This window comes from Peromyscus eremicus, chromosome X (assembly GCF_949786415.1).
Source record: "Peromyscus eremicus chromosome X, PerEre_H2_v1, whole genome shotgun sequence".
NCBI classification, from domain to species: Eukaryota; Metazoa; Chordata; class Mammalia; order Rodentia; family Cricetidae; genus Peromyscus; species Peromyscus eremicus.
The window spans coordinates 118,394,872-118,421,353 of record NC_081439.1 but is presented as its reverse complement, the minus strand read 5'-3'; the positions used below and the strand labels follow the sequence as shown (position 1 = coordinate 118,421,353).

At 37.2% G+C, this 26,482-nt stretch overlaps 1 protein-coding gene across 1 annotated transcript in view; it reads left to right on the top strand.

The window, feature by feature from the left end:
* Mcf2 (MCF.2 cell line derived transforming sequence) overlaps positions 1–26,482 on the top strand; it is a 100,213-nt gene that overhangs the window by 24,189 nt on the left and 49,542 nt on the right. Inside the window, exons 4-9 of the mRNA XM_059250541.1 lie at positions 950–1,040; positions 17,798–17,917; positions 18,735–18,851; positions 20,244–20,393; positions 22,796–22,929; positions 23,551–23,665. Coding sequence (XP_059106524.1) covers positions 950–1,040; positions 17,798–17,917; positions 18,735–18,851; positions 20,244–20,393; positions 22,796–22,929; positions 23,551–23,665 — 727 coding nt within the window. The remainder of the gene's footprint in view (positions 1–949; positions 1,041–17,797; positions 17,918–18,734; positions 18,852–20,243; positions 20,394–22,795; positions 22,930–23,550; positions 23,666–26,482) is intronic.

The following is a 26,482-nucleotide window of genomic DNA, read 5'->3' as shown; positions in this document are numbered from 1 at the left end:
AGAATAGAGAACATAATTTATGTGAAGAGTCTTATGAACAAAAGTCGAGCTCTAGAAGAGTAAATTTGTATTGTATCTTTTGAGGCTTAAAAGTATTTTTAGGGCAAATCAAAGTTATATTATCCATTACATTGCCTTCCCTCAAACTCAAAGAGTAGCCCGCAGTGAAAAACGATATATATATATATATTTTCTTCAAGCAAACGAAAAGATCATTGATAGATTGCTGTGTGAAGTTAAGCTTGATATTATGAAAGGCAGAGGTTGTTGAGTTTTCCACCAACATTTCAGGATTCCAAACCCATTTTCCTAATCTATCTTTGTCATAGAACTATTTCCTATTTTATTTTACGTATTTTTATTTCTATTTTATTTTATATGTATGTCTGTGTTTTTGTGTGAGTGAATGCCATGTCTGTGTGTGTGCCTGTGGAAGTCAGAAAAGGGTAATGGATCCCTTAGACCTGGAGTTGCAGGTGGTTGTGAGCCACTGTGCAGGTACTGGGAATCAAAGTCAGGACCTCTGCAAGAGGAGCAAGTCCTCTTAAGCACGGAGCCATCCCTCCAGCCACTTCATTTTCCTATTTACAAGATTGAAGTTAGTGTTGCAAAAGAAAGTTTAAAGAGTAAAAAGGGGACTATAGATTTAAAATAATTTTTTAAGAATACCCTTTTTGGTTTATTTTGAGACAGGGTATCATTATATAGCCCTGGCTGTCCTGGAACTTACTATGTAGACCAGGTTGGCCTCAAACTCACAGAGATCCACCTGACTCAGCCTCCCTGAGTGCTGAGATTAAAGGCATGCAACACTAATTCTGGCTAAGATAGCACTTTCAGATCTAAACTTGTCTTCAGTTAAACATCAACTGTAAAGTAAATAGTCATAAATAAAGACACATATAACACATAAGAGTTATTACTGACAAAAATTATTTTTCTTTTGTAGACAAAGTGGATCTGACTCCCGATTTACTATTATTTTGGATCGAAGACTGGATACATGGTCTTCCCTCAAAATTTCCCTCCAGAAAATCTCAGTAAGTACCATGTACTCTACAGTAACTTCTTCTTTTATATATACTTGGCCTTTTGAAAGTATGGGTTATTTTGTTATTGATGGAGACAATAAATATTGATATTGATATAATGAAAAGGGAAAGTAGGAAGATTTGTGGACTGAAGTAAAGAACTCAGATAGGTCTCAGTAAAGAACTTGAGATCCTGATATAAGTCCTAGTGGGAAAGAATGAGTAATTGATGGTTCAAGTTATAAGTGAGCAAAGACTTGTGGTTCTGGATGACTTTCAGGGGAAGGCATATATTTTATAGGACCTTTTAGAAAATGGAGATATGTGTTGTATATCCACGATACATAGAAAAATGTAAAGAAAAGATTTCAAACAGTAGTTGGCATTCCAAGTACCCAGAGATAAGCCCCCCCCCCTTTTTTAAAACATTTTGGTGTATATGTTTCTAGACTTCTTTTCCTAGTATAGAATATAGAGGTGAGTATCCCCAAATTCTATATCAGCCTAACTGAAAGTCTAGTCTTCAGTTTTGAAGATCCAGAAAGAAGAAATAGTTTTCCTAGAAGGCACAATACAATTCTGCCCACTGCTATGATAGATTTACATTATTAGGCTCTCCAGGATAGTGGTGCTGTTCAAAGCCTCCCTTTAACAGAAGACAAGGGAGATAAGGAGGGCACAAACTTCTCCTGAGCTGACAAGTCTGGGAATGTCTGTGAAAATTTTATGTGGCCCATATTCTCTATCAGAGCCAAGGTGCTGGGACTCAGTGTACTTTTTTCTTTAAGATTCCACTATAATCAACCATGATAAATTCTTTTTCTTTTCATTTAATTTTTTTGTTTCTATCATTTTGTTTTACAAAACCAGAAAACTCAGCAATAGATGATGCAATATTTGATACAATAAATGATACACTAGGAGCTGCTTATTTTAAGCATATATATAAAAGTATGGGTTGTTCATATTTATTGGTTGTCATGTGAAATTTCATACATCTACACATTGTATAATGCTTAAATCAAGAAAGACATATGCCTTCTCAAACATTCATTTTTCCTTTCTGGTGAAAATCCATTCTAGCTCTTTGAATGGGATAGTATATTCTTGTTATCTCTTGTCAACTCATGTGTAATAGCTCACCAGAACTTATTGCTCCTGTGGTCTGCAGTTCTCTGTCTCCTGACTGACTCAGGGGCCACTCCCACCAGAGGAAATTTATTTAGTTGCAAAGCCATGACAAATATTGAGGTTGTTGAAGTTCTGAGTCAGTACTTTTTTTTTTTTACTATATTGTTTGTTGACATAAAAACATGCTAACACTTGGAGCCAGATATATTAGCAAAGTGAATAAGATCATCCATTTCATATCATGAATTATTACTTTTTTGGGGGCCATTTAGTAGTGGTTTTCTGTTATTTATTTACAGCAGGTATTTAATCTATAATGTATATATATAATATATATATAAAGTATATAAAATAAATAGTGCATGTTAATTTCCTTTTGCTGTGATAAAACTCTATGAAAGCAGAAGAAGGGCAAATGCTCATGATTCTAGGCTATAGTCTATCATAGCAGAGAAGTCATAGTGGCAGGAACTTGAAGCAGCTGATCACATTATATCCTTAGCCAGAAGAACAGAGAGATCAGTGCATACATGCTAGTGCACAGCTCCCTTTCTTCATTGTCACATAATCCAGGAAGCCCTGCCTTGGGAATGATGCCTCCCACAGTGGGCAGGTCTTCACACCTCAGTTAACACAATTAAGATAATCCCCCGCAGACATGTCCAGAGGCCCATATCACTGGTGATTTTAGACTTTGTCAAGTTGACACTTAGCACTGACCATCACATAGTGAAGAGAATATAAAAGTCAAACAAGTTGCTAAAATAAAATAACAATACTGACTGTAGCTCTGTTGGTAAAGTCTTCCCTACAAAGCCATCCTCAACACTACATAAATCAGGCATGGTGGTACATGCTTGTAATCCTTGTACTCAGGAGGCAAAAGCAGGAGGACAGGCAGTTCAAGGTCATAAATTTAAAACCAGTCTGGGCTATATGAGACCCTGTCTCAAACAACAACTACAGAAAAGCCTTTGTGAGTACATTTTTCTGCTCAAAAGCATTCATATTTATTATCACGGATACTCCTTTTTCTAGATTAAGAATTGTCATCAGGCCTCAAAATTTGTCTCATGTATACTTAGACTACATGGATATATCTTTTGAAAGGGTGTATGATATATTAATTAAAAAGCCAGAGTACGAATTGAATTCTAAATGGTGTCCATCCTACTTATCTGCTGCTTTATATAACTGTTTGCATGGATTATAGATACACAACTGAATTCAGTGTTTTTTTAAAGATAAATTCTTTTGGGGTGAATATATTTGCCCTTAATATACTATTGAGTTGTATTAATGGGATACAATGAAATAAACAAACAAACAACTATTTCCCTTATCTTATGAACTTGAGGTCAGTAGAGGTAATGTCTTGTTTCTTGTTGTCCTAGGGCTGTTACCCAGAGGGCAAGTAGGTTTTATTCTCAGCAAACAGCTTGGAGCTCAGGGTCTTTTTATTCTTTTTTTTTTTTTTTTTTTTTTTTTTTTTTTTTTTTTTTTTTTTTTTTTTTTTACTGCTGAGCCATCTCTCCGACTCTGATGTACACACTAAGTTCACTTTTTTTAAAAAAAAATTTTTATTTTGCAATACAATAATTCAGTTCTACATATCAGCCAGATTCCCTTGTTCTCCCCCTCCCGCCCCCCTCACCTTCCCCCCAGCCCGCCCCCCATTCCAATCTCCTCCAGGGCAGGTCCTCATGCTTGCATGGCAAGTGCTCTTATATACTGAACCATCACCTCAGCCTTGCATTTTGTCTTTTAGTGACAGGGTCTCAATGTAGCCAGTTACATGACACAAAGTCCTGTACCCCTAACTTGCTTAATTTGGTAGTTTAAGAATAAAAAGACCTACCTCCAAGTGACATACTTCCTCCAACAAGGCCACACATACCAAATCTCCCCCAACAATTTCACTAACTGAAGACTAAGTGTCCAAATACATGAGCTTATTGGGGGACATTCTCATTCAAATTACTGGACTCACACAAAACAAAATTGTTCTGGAGATGCAGTTGGTTAGATGTTTCTTTTTAATATATTATATTATTTCTTTCTAAATATTTATTTCATTTTTAATTATGTATGTATGTATATGAATGTGTAAGTGTTGGTGTCCAAGGAGTCCAAAAGAAGATGTGGGATCCCTTGGAACTGGAGTTATAAGTGGTTGTGGACCACCTGGCATGGGTGCTGGTAATACTTGGGTCCTCAGAAGAGAAGTTAGTGCTGTTAACCACTGAGTCATCTTTTCAGCCCTCTCTTTTAAGCATTTTAAATGTTTCTGCTGTTGATATAGTTTATATGCTCATGCTTAAGTTCACGTTAGATATAGCTCAACTATCAATAGCTACCAGACACCATTTGAAATAAAGATGACTATTGATGAAATAAAGATGAGTATTGAACTGTGATCAGAATATATTGTATGAAAAAAATCTAAATCTATTTTCAAAAAAAAGATGACTTGAATGCCAGATGATGTCATGAGGTAAAGTTAACATTTTATAAGATATTCTGATGAAAGTAACCATTGTGTAACACGGCTTTTTGTGGTCTATTACTTTAGCATTTGCAAATTTTCTTCTGGTCCTGGGGACAGAACCTAGGGCCACATGTGTGCTACCACTGAGTTACATCCCCATGTGGTCTATTACCTTCAGTAAGATAACTATATAGTTCAATTTGAAGACCTTAACTTACAGCTTCCCAAATAAATGAGAGTAGGCAGGTTAGCCTTCATAATTAATGAGAGAAGAATTTGAAATTATTGCTGATTGACATATAATAATTGTACATATGGGACTGGAGAGAGGGCTCAGCAGTTAAGAATACTTGCTGCTCTTGCAGAGAGGAACCAGGTTCAGTTCTTAGCATCCACATGGTGGCTCACAAACATCTGTAACTCCAGTTCCAGGGAATTTGACCCCTCTCCTAACCTCTGTGTACTCTTGCCTGCATGTAGTACATAGACATACTGAGGCTCACACATATATGTGTAAGATAAAATAAATATTAAAAAAAATTGTGGCCAGGCTGGATGGTGCAAGCCTTTACACCCAGAACTTGGGAGACAGAGGCAGGCAGATCTCTTGAGTTCATGGTTAGTCTGGTATACAGAGTGAGTTCCAGGAAAGACAGGGCTGCACACAGAAACCCTGTCTCAAAAAATAAAAGAAAAAAAATTGTATATACCAATGGGTAAATGTGTTGCTTACACATATATATGTTGTGTAGTGACATGTCTAACACAATTAACATTTAACATTCAAAATGTTATCTTTAGCTATTTGGGGGAAGGCTAGTTTGAGGGAGAATCTTCTCCATCTTAAAAAGTTCGCATGCATCTTCTCTTTTTTCAAGATTGTCAGGATACAACTTCATAAACTGTAACGATTCTCAATACTTAAAGCCAGAATAGAATGTAGTAAAACAATATAGAATTGAATTTTAAGTCTCAGAGCAGGACAAGACAAGAGGATAAGGTACCAGTGAGTACTACCTTCACAAAGAATCTTAGCATTCCACCTTAAAAAATCTAACTACGCAGAGGCAAGCCAGTCCCATCCAGACTGTTCCTAAGGAGGAGAGTGTTTTTTTTTCTCTCCCCCCACTCTTAGGACATGCCTGATCTTCTTGAATAGTCCACCACAAGCTAATCCACAAGGTTCAATCAGGCTAAGTAGTTGGGGGACTGTGTCAACTCTGAATTACAATGAGCAGCAGGGAAGAATCTGTCAGCTGACTAATCAGGGATAGTGGATTTTTTTGCAGCTCTGCCGCGGTGGTAATGGAAGCAGCCGTAGCTTTGTTTGATAGAGATTTTTGGCTGCTGGTTTTAAATACCACCCAAGAAGCAGCTCGTATTTCATCAATGTTGCGTTGACAATCGGAAAAGAAGAGTGTAATTGTGTATAGGCGAGATGGCAGAAGCAAATCCCCCGAGAGGCAAGATGAGGTTCAGAAGGAATGCGGTAAGGGCTCTGCCTGCAGTCCTGGAAAAGCTATTCCCAAGTTCAAGTGTAGGGATGCTGCAGCATGGTGCTACAGCACAAACTGCTGAGTGGGGCTTTTAAGGACAGATGGGGAGAATGGAGTCTTGTATTTTCGTGAATTGCATTGATGTGATTACTGTGAGACTGGCCTAGGGTAATTTAAGGAAAAAGAAGTAGAATATCTGTTCAAAATCTAAATGTCATCAAGTTTATCAGAGAGCATTGTTGGCCATGCTATTTGTTTAAGAGTGTATTAGCAATTTAGAATTGTTTGCTTGCATAGCTTTAAATCACCAGTTAAAAGAATACTTAACAAAAGGATTTATGCTTTTTTTTGGACACCAGTTAAGTAGAGTGTGATATCCTGGATGGGTCTGGAGGCGATTTCATCACCACTTAAAAAGGCAATGCTGCTTAGCTGTTACTTTAAAAGTGGAAACATTTAAACATCTATAATATAGGAATATTTTGTAGTTTCAATTCTTTTACAAATGTACACTTTCAAGGGGCAAAATTCTACCCATTGCCAACTGTTTTAAGGGACAGGAAAGTGGCTTGTTTTCCAACATAAGCTAAAATTTTCAAGTCCCTCCTTCAGTTACTTTCCATAAACTTTCCTACTTATATTTCATTCATTCATTCATTCATTCATTCATATATTAATATTCTAAATTACCCAGAAATTTTCTAACATGATCTTCAGATTTGTTTTAGAGAAACACTGAAATAACCTAGGCTAATTTAACAACAAACCAGTCATCCACAAGTCATTAAATGTCACCTTAAGAAACAATAACAACAAACGATGTTATTGCTGTAATGGCTTAAGATACAAACTTGACTGCTCAAGTATTGAGGTAACATACACAAAAATGAAAAGTTAAAAATTACTTATAGAAAAATACTCAACTAAATTAAAATCCAACCTAGGACAAGGAAAGAAAAGAATTGCATTGTTGCTGACTGACAGCAAATGCCAATAGTTGAGTGAATGATTTTTCTAATAAGAGTTTTAGCGTAGAATGTTCTTTAAAAATTACATTTATTTTGATAAAGTTATGTATTCAGTCCTACACATGATTTTATGTTGTGAGAATAATTGCTTCAGACATTTGACAGACAATTTATAATGCATGTAAAATGTGTGTGTGTGTGCGCGCGTGTGTGTGTGTGTGTGTGTGTGTTTGCAATATTAGCAGTTTTAGTATCAAAGGTGCCTTGACTTCACCTTTTGGAAAGGTCCTAATTCTTTTCTGTGCATACATATTTTCTTAATGCTAAATTTAGTTTTATGTATACACGCTTTAAAATACACACAAATACAGCACACAGATAGTAATTGAAGAGGCGTATCTCACTGTGCTTCCTCTGACACCAGTTTCAGTGGTAAATAGGTAATGGCTACTGGCCAAAGGCACTCTCAATCTAGTAGAGAAGTAAAGTATAGTGTAAATATCTATTTCCAAAGAACTTTAAGCTGGGAGTGGGGAAGGCCTTCCAGGGCAGGTGCCATTTGTTTGCACCTTAAGTCACTACATGTGTATCTGTTACCTTTCTGGATTTTCCCCCCTGATTTTTATTTCCCTCAACTGAATTACTTTAAGTGGCCCCCTAGGAACAGGTATCTTAAAATGCAATTGATTGGATTGGTTCTGAAGCCTAGAGCTAGAGTGGTAGGAAAATTTGCTTTGCTTGACTAGAGTGAAAAATTGGGGCCCGCCAGTAGTGACGAAATGGCTTAATTGGGAAGGATTTTTGGATTTGGGCTGATTCTGGAGGCTATGGTAGGCCTAACAAGATGGTTGAGTAGAATGTAAAGTCTCAAGAGAGGATTAAACTGATTACCTGGTGGAAATTGAATGATTAGCTGAGCTATGAGGAGGGGATTAGAAGAGATACATGTGACAAAAGGGACAAACCACAAGGAAGGGGTATTGCTGAGGACTGTCCTACTCCCCAGGGCTCTTGGCAAGTTGCTGGGCAACACTTTAAGTAACTCATATGTTCTGTACTCTTGAAGAGTGGGGAGGGGTTTAGGGGAGACAATGAAAGCGGCTCTTGCCATAGAAAACTCCTCTCTATAGCTCCAGGTCATGGGGTTTTCCCATGACATCATATACTGTCATGATATTAGATTATACGTTTCCATTCTATGGGCTACATGATGCTAGCTTGTTTTCCATAACTTCAAAAATTGTTACTGGTCCCATTTTGTAGAGTCAAATGAATTCATTTCTAAATTGCAAGGAGTAAATCTGTATTTATATGAAAGGATAGGTGTCTATAAAAAACTATTTATAATTCAAAAAGGCCTTAGATCCACTGTTTCACTACTGTGCTTCACTTCTCACATCTATAAGAAAGGATAATACCTACTGTGATACAATAGTAGGAAGGCTAAACTGAACAGTGTGTGTAACAAGCCTACGATGTAGGTAATGACTTTCAGTCAAGGGTCCTTAATATTTTTGTCATTCTTTGCCCAAAAGGTTAGAAAAGAAATGCTATAGGAATAGAAACTGTTTTTTTTTTATAGTAATTAAGCAACACTATGTTGTGTAACTAGAGAGGTGGCTAAATGGTTATGAGCACTAGCTGCTCTTCCAGAGTACACCTGGGTTTGGTTTCCAGCACCTACAGGGCACCTCACAACCATTTGTAATTCCAGTCATGAAGAATCCTATGCCCTCTTCTAGCCTTTGCGGACAACAGGCAAGCACATGGTACACAGACATACATGCAGACAAAATGCTCATATGATTTTTTAAAGAAGAAGAGATAGTTAACAACCCTATAGGATGAGTGAATTGCCTCCCTAAAAATATTACATAAAAGAATATCAAATAACTACTTTCAGGGCTTTAATAGTTAAATGGCATATCAGGTTTATGCCTTAGTGAAGACATGTACCTGGGCAGTCCTGGGGTTGGTATGATGAGTCAAGGGCAAGAAAATCTGTTCTCTAGGAGGGCAAGATAATAGAGAATGTGTTTTGGGTCTGTTTTTTTGAAGAACCAGCAAGAGGTGCTGCAGATGGCTGAGTTGGGGCTGTGAGCAGTGAGTGATTGGGCACATGAGTCCAAGCCCTGTAACAGTGGGCAGCATGTTCCTGTTACAGATATGTGCCTTTAAGTAGCTGCGTGTTGGAACCTCAAAAGATAAAAATGTCTGCAAGAAACTCAAATCAGTAATGATTCTTCTCAAGCAGCCTTTCTATCTTTTGTTTTTATTTTTTTAAAAGAGGAAACAAATAAAATAAGACTGATCTATGACTACTACTCTTTGCTGTTTTGACAAGTTTTTAAAAATGATTTATGGATTTAGAATGTAGAGTTTAATTTTGGAGAAAATAGAAATTGTGCTTTTTCATGTTTATATAAGCATACAGATGACATATTCTTAAAGCATTTAGAAATGCTGTATTACTAAACTGAAACATCACAGCTCAGTGGTCATGGTTTGTGATTGCTGTGCTCTGCATGTCTGTTATGATATGCTGTTTGATTTTTTCATTAAATTGCTCATTTAAAATGTATTATCTTGAAATTCTTAGTAATAAGCATTTCTGTATACAGAGAATAAAATAAAATACTTTTCTTCACATAAACATGGACAAATTAACCTTAATCTGCATGGCCTGTCAGTTTAAATTTTCTCCAGATTTCTCTGTTCCATCTAGATTCTCATATCAAGCAAAGAAAGAGTGAAAATATATTATTCATATTGGCCCATGTTCAGATATAAGAATGTTTTCATTCAGTGATTGTAGCCCACAGATGTGTTTTGTTTATACTCTACAATGTTTTCACAAAATTATCGTTTGTTTTCCCCTCTTTAAAAATATGGGTTTTGCGCCGGGTGGTGGTGGCACATGCCTTTAATCCCAGCACTTGGGAGGCAGAGCCAGGCTGATCTCTGTGAGTTCAAGGCCAGCCTGGTCTACATAGCAAGATCCAGGACAGGCACAAAAACTACACAGAGAAACCCTGTCTTGAAAAACCAAAAAAAAAAAAAAAAAAAAAAATTGGGTTTTGCCAAACAGGGTGGTGTACACCTTTAATTCCAGCACTCAGGAGGTAGATATAGCCAGATCTCTGAATTTGAGGCCAGCTTGGTCTACATAGCAAGTTCTAGCTAAGTTAGCTAGAAGTGACACAGTAACATCCTGTCTAAAAAGAAACCAACCAACTAGCCAACCAACCAACCAACCAACCAACCAACAGAAGCCACAACAAAACTTAGACTCCTGGAGCAATGATACTCACAACTGGTTGTTTTTGACATAGCATCTTAGTAAGCAGCTCAAGCTAGCCTAGAATATTAGCCCAGGATGGGCTCCTGAGTGCTAGCATTACAGGCATGAGCCACCATACCCAGCACAACCGGGGAGCCTTAACATTCTATCTAAGATACTTATGAAAATCCACAAACATTTAAGTGACAATGAACACTACACCACAGAAAGAGAACTAAATGTGATACTCATGGGTAGGTAAATGAAGAAGAATGTAATATTAAATCAATGTATTAAACAATGATTATAAATAGACATAAATTAGGGCCTAGAGAGATGGCTCAGTAGTTAAAAGTACTTGCTGTTCTTCTAAAGGATCTGAGTTCAGTTCCCAGCAATCATGTCAGGTGGCTTATAGCCCACTGTAACTCCTTTGATATCCTCTGATATCTTCCTTTGGTCTCTTTGGGCTCCTGCACATATAACACACACACACACACACACACACACACACACACACACACACACACACAAATGTAAATAAAATATAAAATAAATAGACCTAAATTGGATGGCTGTCCAACTCTTAATTCCCCTAAGGGGCCATTTTTCAGTTAACCCTCCCTTCATTTGAGAAACCATTCTGTCTGCTACTGCTCTAAACACTGGTTCCAAATACATTTCTAGTATCCAATAATTCCTGAGGACTAGAAAAGTGAAGTCCTGCTTAGGATTTTTTCAATATAGTACTGAGGAAGAGAAACCTCAAAGACATTATTTTAAAGGAAATTGTACCATCAAAACATGAGTAGTTCCTTTATTTCTTGTAGAGTTACACTTGCAGTGTTTTTCACTATAGAATGATTCTGAAATTATCTTTGTAGATATTATGCTAACTCAATAGCTAATCTCAAATTTAGTAGGCATTTGAGGGTAATAGCTAGACAGCTACTCAACAAGTGAGTTGCATTAAACAGTTCATGTGATTTATCAGTTATTTGTTTTATGAAATTGAAGCATGCAGTTCAGATCAGGCATATTAGTTATATCTTCCATGTTCACATGCAAATCAAGTACAGTGAGTTTTCAATCCTAAATCTGTTGTCTTAATCAACCCTGAACAGGCCAATTGTCTTGTAAAAAGTGAATCTACACCCTTACACGAATACTTTTCACAGCCCTTCTTTTTTCAGATTATGTTTTTGTTGTTTTGTGGTACTGGGGAACGAACCCAAGACCTCATGCTAGGAATGCACCATAAATTCCCAGCACATATACTCTTTAACATGCAAGCGAGCAAACAAAAATTATGTTTAAAGCAGATTTATTTTAAAAGATTGTTTTCAGGACTTCTAAGCCTCACTGGTGCAAGGGTAGAAGTATTAGTATTTACTAAATGCTTATCCTGAGATTCACACTCACAGTGAACATTATTAAAACACTCTGCTAATTTCTTAATGTGAAGAGGTTCTATTTCCATCTTCATTTAGCAACTGGAGAAACTGAGTAGAGTGAGCAGAATAATCAATTTTTGTATGTTTATGGCCCGAACCTTCAAACCTATGAATAGGCTATGGTAAAAGGAACTATCTAGTGTGATGAAGAATCTTGAAGAAGCTAGGATTGTAGCTCAATTGGTAGACTGCCTATCTAGCATGCACAACATCCTGGTTGCACCCAGAAGTACAGCATGAACTAGATGTGGTAGCACATGGCTATATTAGGGAGTTAGAGACAGGAGGATCTGAAGTTTGTGACAGAAAATTCAAAGCCAACTTGGTATACATGAGACTCTGTCATTGATCATAAAAAAAAAAAAAATCTTGAGATTGGGAGATTATCCCAAATTTCCAAGGTAGGACTTATATAATCAGAAGGATATTCATTATCAAAAGAGAGGAATTGAGGTTTAGCTCAGTAGTAAAGATCTTATCTTGCATGTATGAGGCCTTGGGTTCCATCCTGAGTATCATAAAAAAGGAAAGGAAGTGGAGAAAGCATCAGAGAAGATGTAATGACAGAAGCGGAGGTCATAAACCAAAGAAGTGATGGACAGTCCCTAGAAACGGAAAATGTCAAGGCAATAGATTCTTATCTAGAGCCTTGAGAAGGAATGCATCCACCCCAGGATGCCTTGATTTTAGTCCAGTGATACTAATCTTAGACTTTGGATCTCCAGAAGCACAGCAGTAATTTGTGTTGTCTTAATCACTAAGCTTTAGCTATTACTTCCAGCAACAATAAGAAATCTGTACTCTGAGATTTTTATCAAGTATCAAATAGAATTAAAACACTAGTTTACCCAACTGCAAAAGCAGACTCTATCAACAAGACAAATTTGGAGAAACATAATGGGGGTGGTAGAAGAGTCAGTTTACAGTTCAGTCTGTAAGCCTGAAACGGGAAGCAAAGGTGACAAATTTAAATGCCTCAGCAGATGTGAGGAAGACAGTGTAAATGTGAAGTGGTCAGGGTTTAGTAAACACATAGCCTAAATGGTAGCAAATGTCCACTAGGACACTTCCTTTATGTTGAGCGGCAACAGGAAGTCAAAGTGGTGAGCACTGTGGCGAACAAGAGACCATCCAAAAATGAGGTACTAACCTGTCAGTCCCAGTCAAGGATTGTCATGTTGGGAAAATGGGACCAAGCACTGTCTAGTCTTTGATTTCTCAATAGAAACAAGAAATCAAACTTTTATATGATATATGTGTTTTTATTTTATTCCATTTAAATACTTTATATATTTTAATTTGTGTGTGTGTGTGTGTGTGTGTGTGTATGCACCTGCATGTATAAGTGTACTCAGAGGCCAGAAAAGGGCTTTGGATTCCCTGGAACTTGAGTTATAGACACTTGTAAGATGTTTGATGTAGAGAAGGTGAGAAGTGAACTTGGGTTCTTTGGGAGAGCAGCCAGTTCTCTTAATCACTGAGCCATTTTTTCTTTTTCTTCTCCCCTTCTCTCCTCTTTCCTTCCGTCCCCTCCTCCTTCTCTGTCTCTGTGTCTGTGTCTCTGTCTCTGTGTCTGTGTCTGTGTCTGTCTCTGTGTCTGTCTCTGTCTCGCTCTCGCTCTCGCTCTCACTCTCTCTTTTTCTAGACAGGGTCTCACTATGTAACTCTGGGTGACCTGGAACTTCCTATATAGACCAAGCTGGCCTTAAATTTTTTTGAAGATTTTGTTTTTATATTTATGAGGGTTTGTCAGAATGTACTTCTGTGCACCACATGCATGTAGTACATGTAGTACTTAAGGAGGCAATAAGAAGGTAACATATCCCTTGGCACTGGATTTACAGATGATTGTGAGCTGCCTGACAGGTGCTTGGAACCAGACTTGGGTCCTCTGGAAGAGCAACTAGTGCTCTTTACTGCTGCCTTATTTATCAGCCCTGAGATCTAGGTTTTATATCTCAATAATGTTATTATTTTTTATAGGCTTTATTTTTTTAGAGTAGTTTTAACTGCAAAACTAAATTGAACAGGGGTGCAGGGAGTTTACATAAACTCATTGTTAATTTTGTTTTATAGCGTTGTTCAATTGCTAGTACTGTATTATGCTTAAAATGAGTATACTTGAAGAAAACTTTTTATATAGTTTGCTTTGTTATGCTTTAATCTTCCCTCTTGAGGTTGATGACCACACTCCCAGATGAGACCTTTCTTCCCTCCTTTCCTAGAGAGAACTATCTTATAGATCTCGTGAGAATGCCTTGTTGGCTCTTCCAACACACATATCTACAGAAAGGAACCAGAATCTTGCCTGCCTTCATAAATTATGCTTCTTTTTTTGTTCCCTTCTGGGTTACTCAAATCTCAAATCTTGGGATGTATTTCATTGAGTCCCTCTTTCTCGTCAAGTACACTTAATCATTATGATTTTATGATGCCATTTCCTGAATTTTGCCATGACTCCTGCTACTTTTGCTCTGGTTAATGATCTGACTTGGATTACTGTACCATTCTTCAAGGTCTTCTCAAGTCTGGTTTTATTGTATATGAATTCAGTTCTTTCTCAAGGCTCATGAGATCTTTCTAAGAGGACATGGCTAGGAATGTAGTTCCATGGTAGGGCACTTTTATAGAGCTCTAGGTTTAATTCCTAACACCCAGAAAATTTTTAAAATAAAAAAAAATATGTATCTGACCATGGTGCTCTAATACTCAAAAGGTCCTAGAGTCTTCCTTAACTTCTAAGGGGGGAAACACCAGCTCCTGTTGTGGTTTTTGCCTGCCCTTCCAACATCTTCTCCCTTCAGAGTCCTTTTTCTCTACCTTTCTTGATGAGGCATCTTCAAGAGGTGGAATAGTTCAATGACTAAGGCCACAGACTTAGCATAAGTCAAGACTTCATGGGTTATGCTTAATTAAACACTCTGAGCTTCACTTTATTTGTAAAAAGGGCAACTTAACTCATTCACTGAACTATGGTGAAGTAGAACTATAACCATTGGCTAAATATTTGGCATAGAGTAGGCAATTAATATGTGTTGATATATTTATATTGGGCCATGCTGTTTCTTTCCATAGCCAATCTTGCATAGTAATTCCTGTCTTTTAGTTTGGAATTTCTTTATATAGCAGTTATTTTTCACTGCTGTGATGGTTGGCCTAAACTGTCAACTTGACACAATCTATAATCTCCTGGGAATAGGGCCTTAATGAGGAATTATAAAGATCATGTTAACCTATAGAAGATTGTTTTGATTGTTAGTGGGGGAAGACCATGCTCACTTTAGACACCACTATCCCCTTGGCAGCTGATCCTGAACTGTGTAAGAGAGGAGAATGTGAGCTGAGTAAACAAGTCATCATGGTGCATCCATTTTCTCTCTGCTCTTGACTGTGCATGTGACCAGTTCCCCACCACGTTCTTTCGGCTTTGAGTTCACCATGTGATGGACTGTAACCTGGCAGTATAAACTAAACTCTAAATCCTAAATTACTTATAGTCAGAGTATTTTATTACAGCTACAGAAATCAAAGCTAGAACAACTGTCTACTGTGTGCCAGCCTTTTTTTCTAGAAGCTGAGCACAAATAAAATATCATCACAAAATACTGAAAAATTCAGATGGCATTTTGATTCAATTAATTCCTCTTTTTTCTTCAAGGCCATTTTGTCCCTCTCATGTTTCACAGCTTCTGTGATATTTCTTCCTATGTACATTATTCTAATTCTTTTGTTTTATTTTTTGACTTACCATGCTGTACTGATTACTAATAAACTCAGTTATTATACTGTCATTTTCTTGGGAAGGGACAGCATTTAATTAATTTGTGTATCCTCAGTGCCCAAAAGGGCTTGATCATCTTTCATTTAAATGCATGGAGTGAGCACATAGCGATGAAAAGAAGACTTTCTTGGATGAAAACAAAAATATGATTCTATGATATAGTTTCTATCAGTTGTTTAGTATAGATAGACAATATTTCAGCTCCCTTTGGCTTTTTGGGTATTCCAAGGACTTGCCCCCTAATTCTGTTTTTAAAATTTCTTTTAAAGTTTGTCATTACCATGGTATGTATGTGTGGGGGGCGCTGACAACTCTGTGGGGTCAATTCTCTCCTTCGAACTTCATGTGGGTTCTGGGGATGTAACTCAGGTCTCCAGGCTTGCAGAGCAAGTGCCTTACTGCTGAGCCCTTTGGCTGCTCCATTATCTGTTTTCTTTCTTACAGGAAGTAAATACAATTTGACTTCAAATTTAGCAAATTCATGGCATAAAAGCAGGTATTTGAACCAATGGAATGGAACAGAACCCAGAAATTTATTGTCAACTGGTTTTCAACAAAAAGCACCAAGAGCACATATAATAAAATGGCAGTGGAGACGTACATAATGTGAAAGAAACTAGTTTCCTATCTTTTGCCATAAAAAAATTAACTCAATTTGGATCAAGGACCTAAATACAAAAACTCAAAACTATGAAACTATTAACACCAGCAAAAAATATAGGAGGCATTCTTAAATGAATTGGTATATAATATAGGCCCCAAAGCATAAAAAAAGCAAACAGGATTAAATTAATGAAAAGAACTTCTGTATAAAAGAGGAAACAATGAACACAACAAAGGGATAGCCTACAGAATAGAAATAATATTTTTAAACTGTTTGCCCACTATTAAAAAACCCAACCTCAATAACAAAATAAAAACAAATAAAACAAAACACCCCTCAAAAGCCGAGCCTAATTAAAAGCAGGCAAATGATATGAATATCATTTCTTAAAAGAAGTTATACAAATGTCAAACAGGTGTATATACATGATCAACATCGCTAATCAGGGACATGCAAAGCAAAATCACAATAAGACTAGAATGGCTAATATGCAAAAGACCAAAAATAGCATGCTGACAAAGGTGAAGAGAGGAGATACCCCTTGTACATGGTAGGAATTGAATCAGTACAGTTGTTTTTCAAAAAAATTGAGAATACAATTAACATATAATCCAACAACCCCACTTATGGATAAGTCCAAAGAAATTGAAATGAATATTGTAAAGGGATACCTGCATATCATATTGCTTGCAGCACTATCAATAGGCAATGTGTGGCACCATGCAAGATATCCATCCATGTATGAAAAGATAAAATGTTGTATACATGCTGTAAAACTGTGACATACCATCCGTTGTTTTTGGTAACATGGATGGAACTGGAGATGGAAATTTTATTGAGTAAAACGAGCCAGGCACAGAAAGACAGCCAATTTCGTATTTTCCCTCATTGGTAGAAGCTACAAAAGTTGATCACCTTGAAGTGGAACATAGACTAGGAGTCTCTTAGTATAGGAAGGGGAAGGGAGAGGGGGAAGAGATATACACTGAGTTTGGATAATAGGTAGCAGTGCACAGTTAAAGAGGAGGAAGTAGTTCTGTTGTCCTGTAAGGCAGGATTAATTACATTTTGTAATTACAGGATAACTAGAAGAGTTTGAAAATTCCTAATACAGAAATGCTAATGTTTGAAGTAAAAGAAATGTTAATTAATGATGTGATCATCACACATATATGTATGTATCAAATTATAGTAGCATAGGATATGAATAAATACAAATATTTATATATCAATGATAAAGAAAGAAAACATTAAAAACAAAACTAACTTCAAGATACAGCTTCAGAGCCTAGTTCTTTGCAGCTTAGGATCTGCTTGTATCTTGTAAGAAAATTTTATACTGGAACATTGTCAGGATCTGGCCCAACAACCCTATGTTATTTTTATTTCCATTTCCATGTTTTTTAGATATTATCATCATTCATTTAAACATGTTGGCCTTTTACTGACTTCTGTGACTTCAAAGTTTGCTTCCACCAATGGCATGTCTTCTGATTTGTGGCCAATTGGGAGTCTGTCTTGTCAATTGTGTACCTGCTGACTCTTTTGTTCTTTCTTGCTACAGGCCTCTTTCCCTGGGAACTTACACTTAGTCCTGGTTTTACGTCCTACCAGTTTTCTTCAACGGACTTTCACGGACATTGGATTTCGATTTAGCCAGGAGGATTTTATGCTGAAGTTACCAGTAAGATTATTGCTTGAATCTTTGGTCCTTCTAATGCTTATGTATTCTGTATCCTATACTGTTTGTTTTACATGTGTCCATGTAACACTTAAAATTTCTCTCTCAAAAATTTAATTCTGAAATGTCCTACAGCCATCTGCTTCTACTGTTGAAAAGGACTAGTTCAGGCAACTTTTAACAGGGCAATACCTTTTGAAAAATATATGTTATATGTTATAGATGTGTGCATATATCTTTGTGTGTATATGCTTAGGAATTTTTATTTTCAGTTAACATTGTATGGTTTATGGATCCAAAATACCATGACACTAGGCTAGCTCAGAGTACCATGGTCTTTATTTTGAAAATATATCTTTATCAGATTTTATTGTTTGAAATACAGTGCTTATAAAATTTGATACCTGAATCATAACTTACTACAGAAAATTCTTTTGTTCTGAGCACAGAATGTCTTTGTGTGTGTGTGTGTGTGTGTGTGTGTGTGTGTGTGTGTGTGTATGTGTGTATACATGTGCATGTATTTGTATGTGTACAAGATTGCTCATTAATAATGAAACCTTTTAGACAGAAGAATTAGGGTGTTTGGGTTTCTGTAGAAGCTAATTTGGTTGACCGAAACGTTTTGTAAATAAAAACTGTTGTTATCTGAAGATGCACACCTGTGCATCCAGGTGTGGGGGGCATGCACAGGAAAGAACTTTTTGAAGCATTTATACCGGATGATGCTCTGCTAAATTTTACTGAAATTCATTTTGCAGTTTGATGGAGGGCTGTCATGAAGGGCAGTTAACAGTGTCTTTCTTGCTTATTTACATAGGTTGTTATGCTGAGCTCAGTTAGTGATTTGCTGACATACATTGATGACAAGCAATTATCCCCTGAGTTAGGCGGCACCTTGCAGTACTGCCACAGTGAATGGATCATCTTCAGAAATGTATGTTGCTTCTGCCCTTATTGTAGAGCCTATCCTTCATTCTATCTAGAAATTTTTCCTACTTGGGAAAAGCAGTATTGGGTCTCCTACTTTTCAAATACATATATCACTCAACATTTTGGTTTTCTTCTATGAGAGATATCTAGAAATGATGAAGAGTCACTAAGGATGGCAATTGAAGGAGAGGCCTAGGGAAAAAGGAGAGAATTCTCTGCCCATCCCTTCCTGTGATCAGGTAGTAAGAAAGAGACAAAGGGTTTGGGTTCACATCCTAGCACTTGGATCTTGGACAATATATACCACCTCTCCAAGTCTTTATCTATAAAATGAGATTGATAGTATATTACCTCATAGGGATCTTGGGAAGATTAAATGAGATAATGAGTACAAAATGTTTGACTCACTGCTTGGTATATGGAGATCCTCAGAAAATGCAAGTATATTCATTTCAGCCTAGTGGCACTCCCAAGGTTATTAGATTTGTCAGAGTCCTATTTTAGAGACTTTCAAAGAGATAAGGGCTGTGGCCTCCCAGGTAGAATAAAGCCTGTGGTTTAAGTGTCTTGACTTCCAATTTCACGATCTGAGAACTGTTCTGAAGAAAATAATGATGACCACTAAACCAGGGTCACATTTCCTAGTCCTCATTCAAACTGTGTGTTTGGCAGATTCATTCAGCAATTCAGGTGTTCACATGAAGGTTAACTGTTAGAGTGAGCAGTGCCTTGCCCTAAATGAAAGAGCAAATATCTTGAGATGCCTGCCTAACAGATGGTTTATGTTGTGTCTACATTTCCCTTGTCTTCCTTGAGGGATTGATTTTGAAACAAAATAGTGCAGTCTTCCTTGCTGTTTTAGGGCAATGGCACCTTTGGGATAACAATTTCAGATCTTTGGCAGTATCTGCAACGAATTGTTGTGACAACGTGCTCTCCAGTTCCTTAGATCATCATGCTTTGTGGAGTGATGATCAAAAACACTAGTAAATATCCATTTACATTGCTGCTCTCATGTCTCTTTAGAAATGAACTTATTATAAAGCAGTTTTGTTAAGTGCTGAGTTTGATAAAGGAAGAAGACACTGATGTCCAAGGCCGTACAGCGAAGTCCTCAGTACATGGCATCTTTTAGAAAGAGTTTCCACAAATGTCCAAGGAAGAAGTTCAGGAATATAGCAATACACATTCAAGGATTTTAACACTGCTTTTTAATAGTCTCTTGGAGGTTTAGATGCAGAGTTAGCTTTAATTGTCAGGGGTAGTGCCAATTTTTCTTAGTAGAGTTCATAGTGTACATGTTTGTTTATACCCATATATAGAGCAATCCAAATTACTGATCCAAATTTTGATATGTTGTCAGAGTTTCCATCAAAGATCCTCTGGCTTTTTACAGGCTATAGAAAAGTTTGCTGTTACAGTGAAAGAAATGGCTCAGATGTTGCAATCCTTTGGAACAGAACTGGCTGAAACAGAGCTACCAGATGATATTCCTTTAATAGAAGAGATTCTGGCAGTTCGTGCTGAAAGGTATCATGTGTTGAAGGTATGTCTGACTAGAAGAGGAGCACACAGATTTCACCTGGTCATCCTGCTGCTTGTAGTCTTTTGTGTCATATTAAGAATGGAATCCAGGGCCTTCTGAATGTTAGGCAAACTCTGTCACTAAGCTGCAACCCTAAGCTCTCGGCTTTTGAACTAGGTTCTCACCATGTAGAACAGGATGATCTCAAACTTGGAATCGTTTTCTCTCAACCTCCTGAGTTCTGGGGTTACAGGTGTGCACCATCACACCCTGCCACATGGCATTTATTGTTCCAGGAAAGTGTTTGACATATTCATTTCACCCTGATTTTTACATAGGGAAGATGCAGGATACATTGAAAATATTTTTCTTTTATTTTTACTTTATATGTTTGGGTGTTTTGCTTCTATGTATGTCTGTACCCCGCAAGTGTACCTGGTGCCTGCAGAGACCAGAAGAGGGCATCAGTTTCCCTGGAACTGGAGTTATAAGTGATTGTCAGCTGCCATGTGGATGCTGGGAACTGAATCTGGGTCCTCTGCAAGAGAAGCAAATGCATCTCTTGAGGCATCTTTCCAGTCCCCTGGGGAATTGATTTTGTTCTACTCATTTCTGTCTGGAGGAGAGGAACAGTTCTGACAATTTGACTTTTAGAGGCACTTTTCTCAAAGTGTAGGAAAATTTGCACAAGGAAAATCAGGCATCTGAGTATTATTTATCTCCCTCACCCATAATATCCATGTTGGGTGCCCTGGCAATTTTAAGTTCTATATAGGGTGCAATGTTTCAATTAAGATGTGAGAAACCAAATGTTTGCACTGTAATGTAAAAGCAAAACCCTGTATGCAATAAGGTGATGGCTGTGATGATGATGATGGTAATGATGATACATGACTATTGTGATTGTTAGAGGCAGAGTTTCTTGTAGCCTAGACTGATTTTTAAACTCACAGCTGTAGTCGTCCTTAAATCAGTAGATTCTTATGTTTTCACCAATTATAAGCATGTGACACCACTCATGGCTTGGCTTGCATGACTAATTTGTATGCAGCTGTAGGGATGATGTAATGAGCTAAGTATGTAGTATACATGCAATAGATTTTTAGCACATAGGTTATGCTTTATTAATATTAGTTTGATTTTTTTAATTTTTAATTTTCTTGGTGCTGGGAATTAAACTTAGGGCCTTATACATGTTGATTACATACTCTTCCATTTTGCCATACCTATTCTTTATGCCAAATATCTACTCATAACTTTGTAAGTCCTTTTGACCTTTGAAGGAAATCTTTGATCATTTAGATATCTGAAGAAGGTCTATGTTTATAAAATTCCCAAGCATGTGCTTCACAGTGTTAATTAAATCCAGATGTGAACTAAAATAAGACTTAAGGCAGGAAGTGATTGGTAATAATTAATGATTAGTAGGAAAGGTATGTGATTCTTTCTGAATCTGCATTAAATCTGCTTTGTAACTTTATGATTTCTGATATTGTAGTTGTTACTGTGGTTATTGTTATTGTAGTTGTTAATATGGTTTTATCTAAAAACATTAAAAATTGTAGCAGAATAGAACAAGATTGGTTAGAAACTTGCTGTCTGTAACAGGAAACTAGAAACAACATGATTGGTACTTTTGTCTCTAACGTCTGTTTCACCAACTGAAGACTCCAGTCCCCGTTTGTAAGGCAGGAGCTTCTTTGAGCCTCACATTTGTGTGTTTAGACCATAGGTATGCAAGTGCATGTGTGTGAATGTCAGAGGATATTATTCTTCCTCATTGACATCCACCTTGTTTTTGCTTGTTATTTTATTTTTTAATGTATATGGATGTTTTGCTTGCCTGTTGTCTGTGCACCATATTCATTCAGTGCCCATGGAGACTAGAAGAGTATGTCAGATCCCCTGGAACTGGAGTTATAGACAGTTGTGAGCCACCATATGGGTGATGGGAACCAAACCCAGGTCCTCTGGAAAAGTAGTCAGTGCTCTTAAACCACTGAACCATCTTTCCAGCTTCCTACCTTGTTTTTTGAGACAGGGTCTTTCAGTGGCCTAGAACCAAGTAGGCTCTGTTGGCTGACCAGTGAGCCCTAGGGATCTGCTTAGATTAACCTCCTTTGTACAGGCATTATAAATTTACACTATGCTACCTATTTTTATTTTAATGTATGTTTTGGATATTTAACTCAGGCCTTCATGTTTCAAAGGTAAGCACTTTTACCAATTGGGCCATCTTCCTGGCCACAGAGCCTCACACTTGCAGATTCTGTGATGCTAAAATACTATGAAAGCAAAGGCTGTGTTAGAATTGCTTCTATCTCCTGAACCATACACCTTCTGCACCTGTATATTCCCTTCTATTCAAGTCATTTGTGTGTGATTACTAACTGACTGACATATCCTGTTGTTCCTTTATATAGAATGACTTAACAGCTGTAACCAAAGAAGGAAAAGTTCTGCTCATGAACCTGCAAGTGCCTAACACTGAAGAAACTGTCAGTTCAAGTCTTGAATGTCCTCAGCATATAAGTGGTGACTGGCAAACTATTAATAAGTAAGCAGTCCCTTCTTTTAAAATTTACTTATATTTTCAAACTAGAAATTTTACACTGTTTGTTGCTGTTAGGTATGAAAGTATTTCTGGACTTCTGGAAGTCTGGGAACTTCTTCTCTGGGTTGGTCTGCAGACATTAGTTTGCTTGCGGAATTAAGTTCCCCAGACATTGATTTTTCTTTGCCCGAGCCAAGTGTCATAGTGTCACAGACTATTTTTGCCTATAATTCCTTATTTTCTTTGAGAAAGGATCTCACTATGTAGCTCTGGTTGGCCTGGAATTCCATGTAAACTGGGCTGGACTTAAACTTATGGAGATCTGCATTTTTGGCTCCTAAGTATTAAATTAAAGATGTGTGTCACCATGCTGGGCCTTTGCTATAATTCATTCATTCTTTCTTCCTTTCTTTATTGTTCTTATGGAGGGAATATTTATTTTGGCTTGCAGTTTCAGAGATTTCAGTCTATGCTCACTTGGCCCTGTCACTTTGAGCCCATGGCCTTACAGTACATCGTGTTGGTTGGGAGTGTTTAAAATCTTAATGAGCAGACCAGGTTTAGCTACATACCTGCCTCCAAAATGGTTATTTTAAAATAATTCTTTGGCTTTTGTTTGTTAAGGTTGCTGGCTCAAGTGCATGATATGGAAACTGCTTTTGATGGATTTTGGGAAAAACACCAGCTAAAAATGGAGCAGTATCTGCAACTGTGGAAGTTTGAGCAAGACTTTCAAGAGGTCAGTTGAAACTGTTCTTTCCTTGTGGTGGAGGCCCTTATTCTTGAGTGTTAGAAGGCCAGTCTTTCAAGATGCCAGTTTTCATCCTGGGGAGAATAAAGGAGACGAATTCCTTGCCTTGGAACAAAAAAAGCTCTGCTAACAACCAAGCTGTCACTTCTTCCACTGTGACAAAACACTGACATGTCATCGAGTATGACAGGGACAGAGTATTTCTCTACTTTTATGTTTGTCCTTCAAACTTTTTCAATACAAAGTGCTTTCAGGCTATAAGATAGTTTTCCAAGGAAACAATACCCATTGATCTTTAGATACCACATGCCGTAGGGATGGCCAGTTTCTCCTAAATGTTTTGTCTTTTCTTCCAGTAAGAACACTGTCTTACAGAGTCATAGTTCAGTTATCAGAATGACATTCAATAACAGTACAAGACCTTTATATTATCTGTCATCATTATTCTAATTCTGTCAGTTAACCTAATAATGGGTGTGGATGGAAGTTAGAGGACCACTTGCTAGAGTTGGTGCTCTCCTTCTGCTGTATGATTCTAGGCACTGAGTTTGGCAGTAAGCGCCTTAACCCGGTAAGCTATCTCATCAGTCCTCTTCATTTTTATTTTTGTGCTCCTCTTGGGAAATAAGATCTTACTACATTATGTAGCTTAGGCTGGCTTTGACCTTGTGATCCTTTTGCCTCTGTCTCTTGAGATCTCTAGGATCATAGGTGTGTGCTGCCATACTGGGCTCTCAGTACTTTACAATATACCTTTTCTCTTTTATTTCAATATAAGGCCTAGTCTCGGGTCTACTAATACATTAAGATGTTAGGTCTATTTCATCTCCTTGAATATAGAACATTTTTAGATTTTTAAGAAATTTTACACTGCTAATATTTTGAAAGATACAGTCCAATTTAGAAGTAGAATTTGTTCATTTTGAGTTTATTTACCATGTTTTCATGATTAGATTGTCTACGTATAGACAACTAGAACACTGCACAAGTGATGTGCTCTTTTCAATGTGTCACATCTAGAGGTAAGAAATATCCATTTACACCACTTTGCTGATGTGGACTTGGATTAAGCAGTGCGAGTATTGTTCTGTTTCTTCACTGTTTCATAGCTCTTTCTCTTCTTGTAACTAGTAGTAAATACATGGGAAGAAGATGGAAAGGATCTAGGTTCCTCATCAGAATGCATACAGCATTGTCCATACAGCATCTGTTGATTCTTCTCTGCGTCGATCTTTATTCCGGCAGCCTTCAGTAATAATCTTTTAGTATTTACTTATCTACCATAGGAACTGTGATAAAGCAAGTCCACACATCTCTAGAATTTTCATGGCTTATGATTCATTGCTATTCTCTCTGTGTAATATATCCTCTTTCTCTCTTTCTCTTGTGTGTGTGTGTGTGTGTGTGTGTGTGTGTGTGTGTGTGTATGGTTTTGAGGAGGTCAGAGGTCATAAAAACATTCATCTTGGTTTTTGAGACAGTTTCTCATTGGCTGGCTTGTCAGAGAGCCTTCTGTGTCCTCCTGTCTCTAGCACTCCTGCCCTGGGATTACAGGCACACGCCGCCACGCCAGACTTTTAAGAATGTAAGTTCTAAGTATTGAACTTAGCTCCTCATGCCCATGTGAGGAGCACTTTTACTGACTGAGCTATTGTCCTAGCCCTCATTGCTGTACTGTTTTTAAAAAAGAATTTTGTTTTAAAAGATTATTTTTTATCTCTGTGTGTGTTTGTATCAGCTTATCTATAGCACATTTGTGCATGCGTCTGTGGAGACCAGAGGATATTGCATCCCCTGGAACTGGAGTTATAGGTGCTAATGAGTAACGTGATATGGATGCTCTGAACCAAACCCTGCTCCTCTGTGAGAGCAATAAGCATTCTTATTGTTGAGCCATCTCTCCAGTCCTGTAAAGGGTTTTAAAAAAAGGGATTTATTTACTTTTGTTTGTTTGAGGGTTTTTTTTGTTTTGTTTTGTTTTTTTTTTGAGACAAGGTCTCAGTATGTATCCTTGGCTGGCCTAGAACTTACTATGTAGTCCAGGCTGGACTAGAACTCATAGATATCCCCCTATCTCTGCCTCCTGAGTGCTAGGATTGAAGGTGTGAGTTACCACACCAGACTAAAAAGATTTTATTATTTTAAAATTATGTGTAATTGCATATGTGTCTGTGTGGGTATGTGTCCATCAGTGCAGGTATCCATGAAGTCACTGTTAACCTCTGAGCCATCTCTCTAGCCTCTGTATTCCAATCGCTATTCTTAACTACTTTGATGTTTCAAACTAACTACTCTATTGTGATATTTGTTAAGATTTTAAAAAATAACTTCCTCCTAGCCATTTTCCTGAGGAACCTTTGTTTCTTTTTCTGGGAAATAGTATTAAAGATGAAGATGTAGATGCAAGATGTGCTCATTGCTACTGGAGGGTCTTTGTTTCCAGGGCCAATTACCACATAGCTGAGGAAAACATATGCATGTGTATACATGTATGTATATGAGCATGTACACACATTTATGCAAGTATGTCTGCATATATGTGACTGCACATGTACATGGTGATCTTATATAAATCATTAATGTGCGTGGATATCTGAGAGGCTGCATTTAACAGATTGTATTTATTATATTTGTTTCTGTGAGTAAAATAGCTGAACATGTTTTGTGTATATGTAATTTTCTCATATTGGCATTCTTATTTAATAGCATTTCTTATGTGATTATTACTAAAGGTGAATTCTTTTTCTCCTCTTTTTTATGCATCTATTAATTTTACAACCTGACTTCAGCCTCCATCCCCATCCT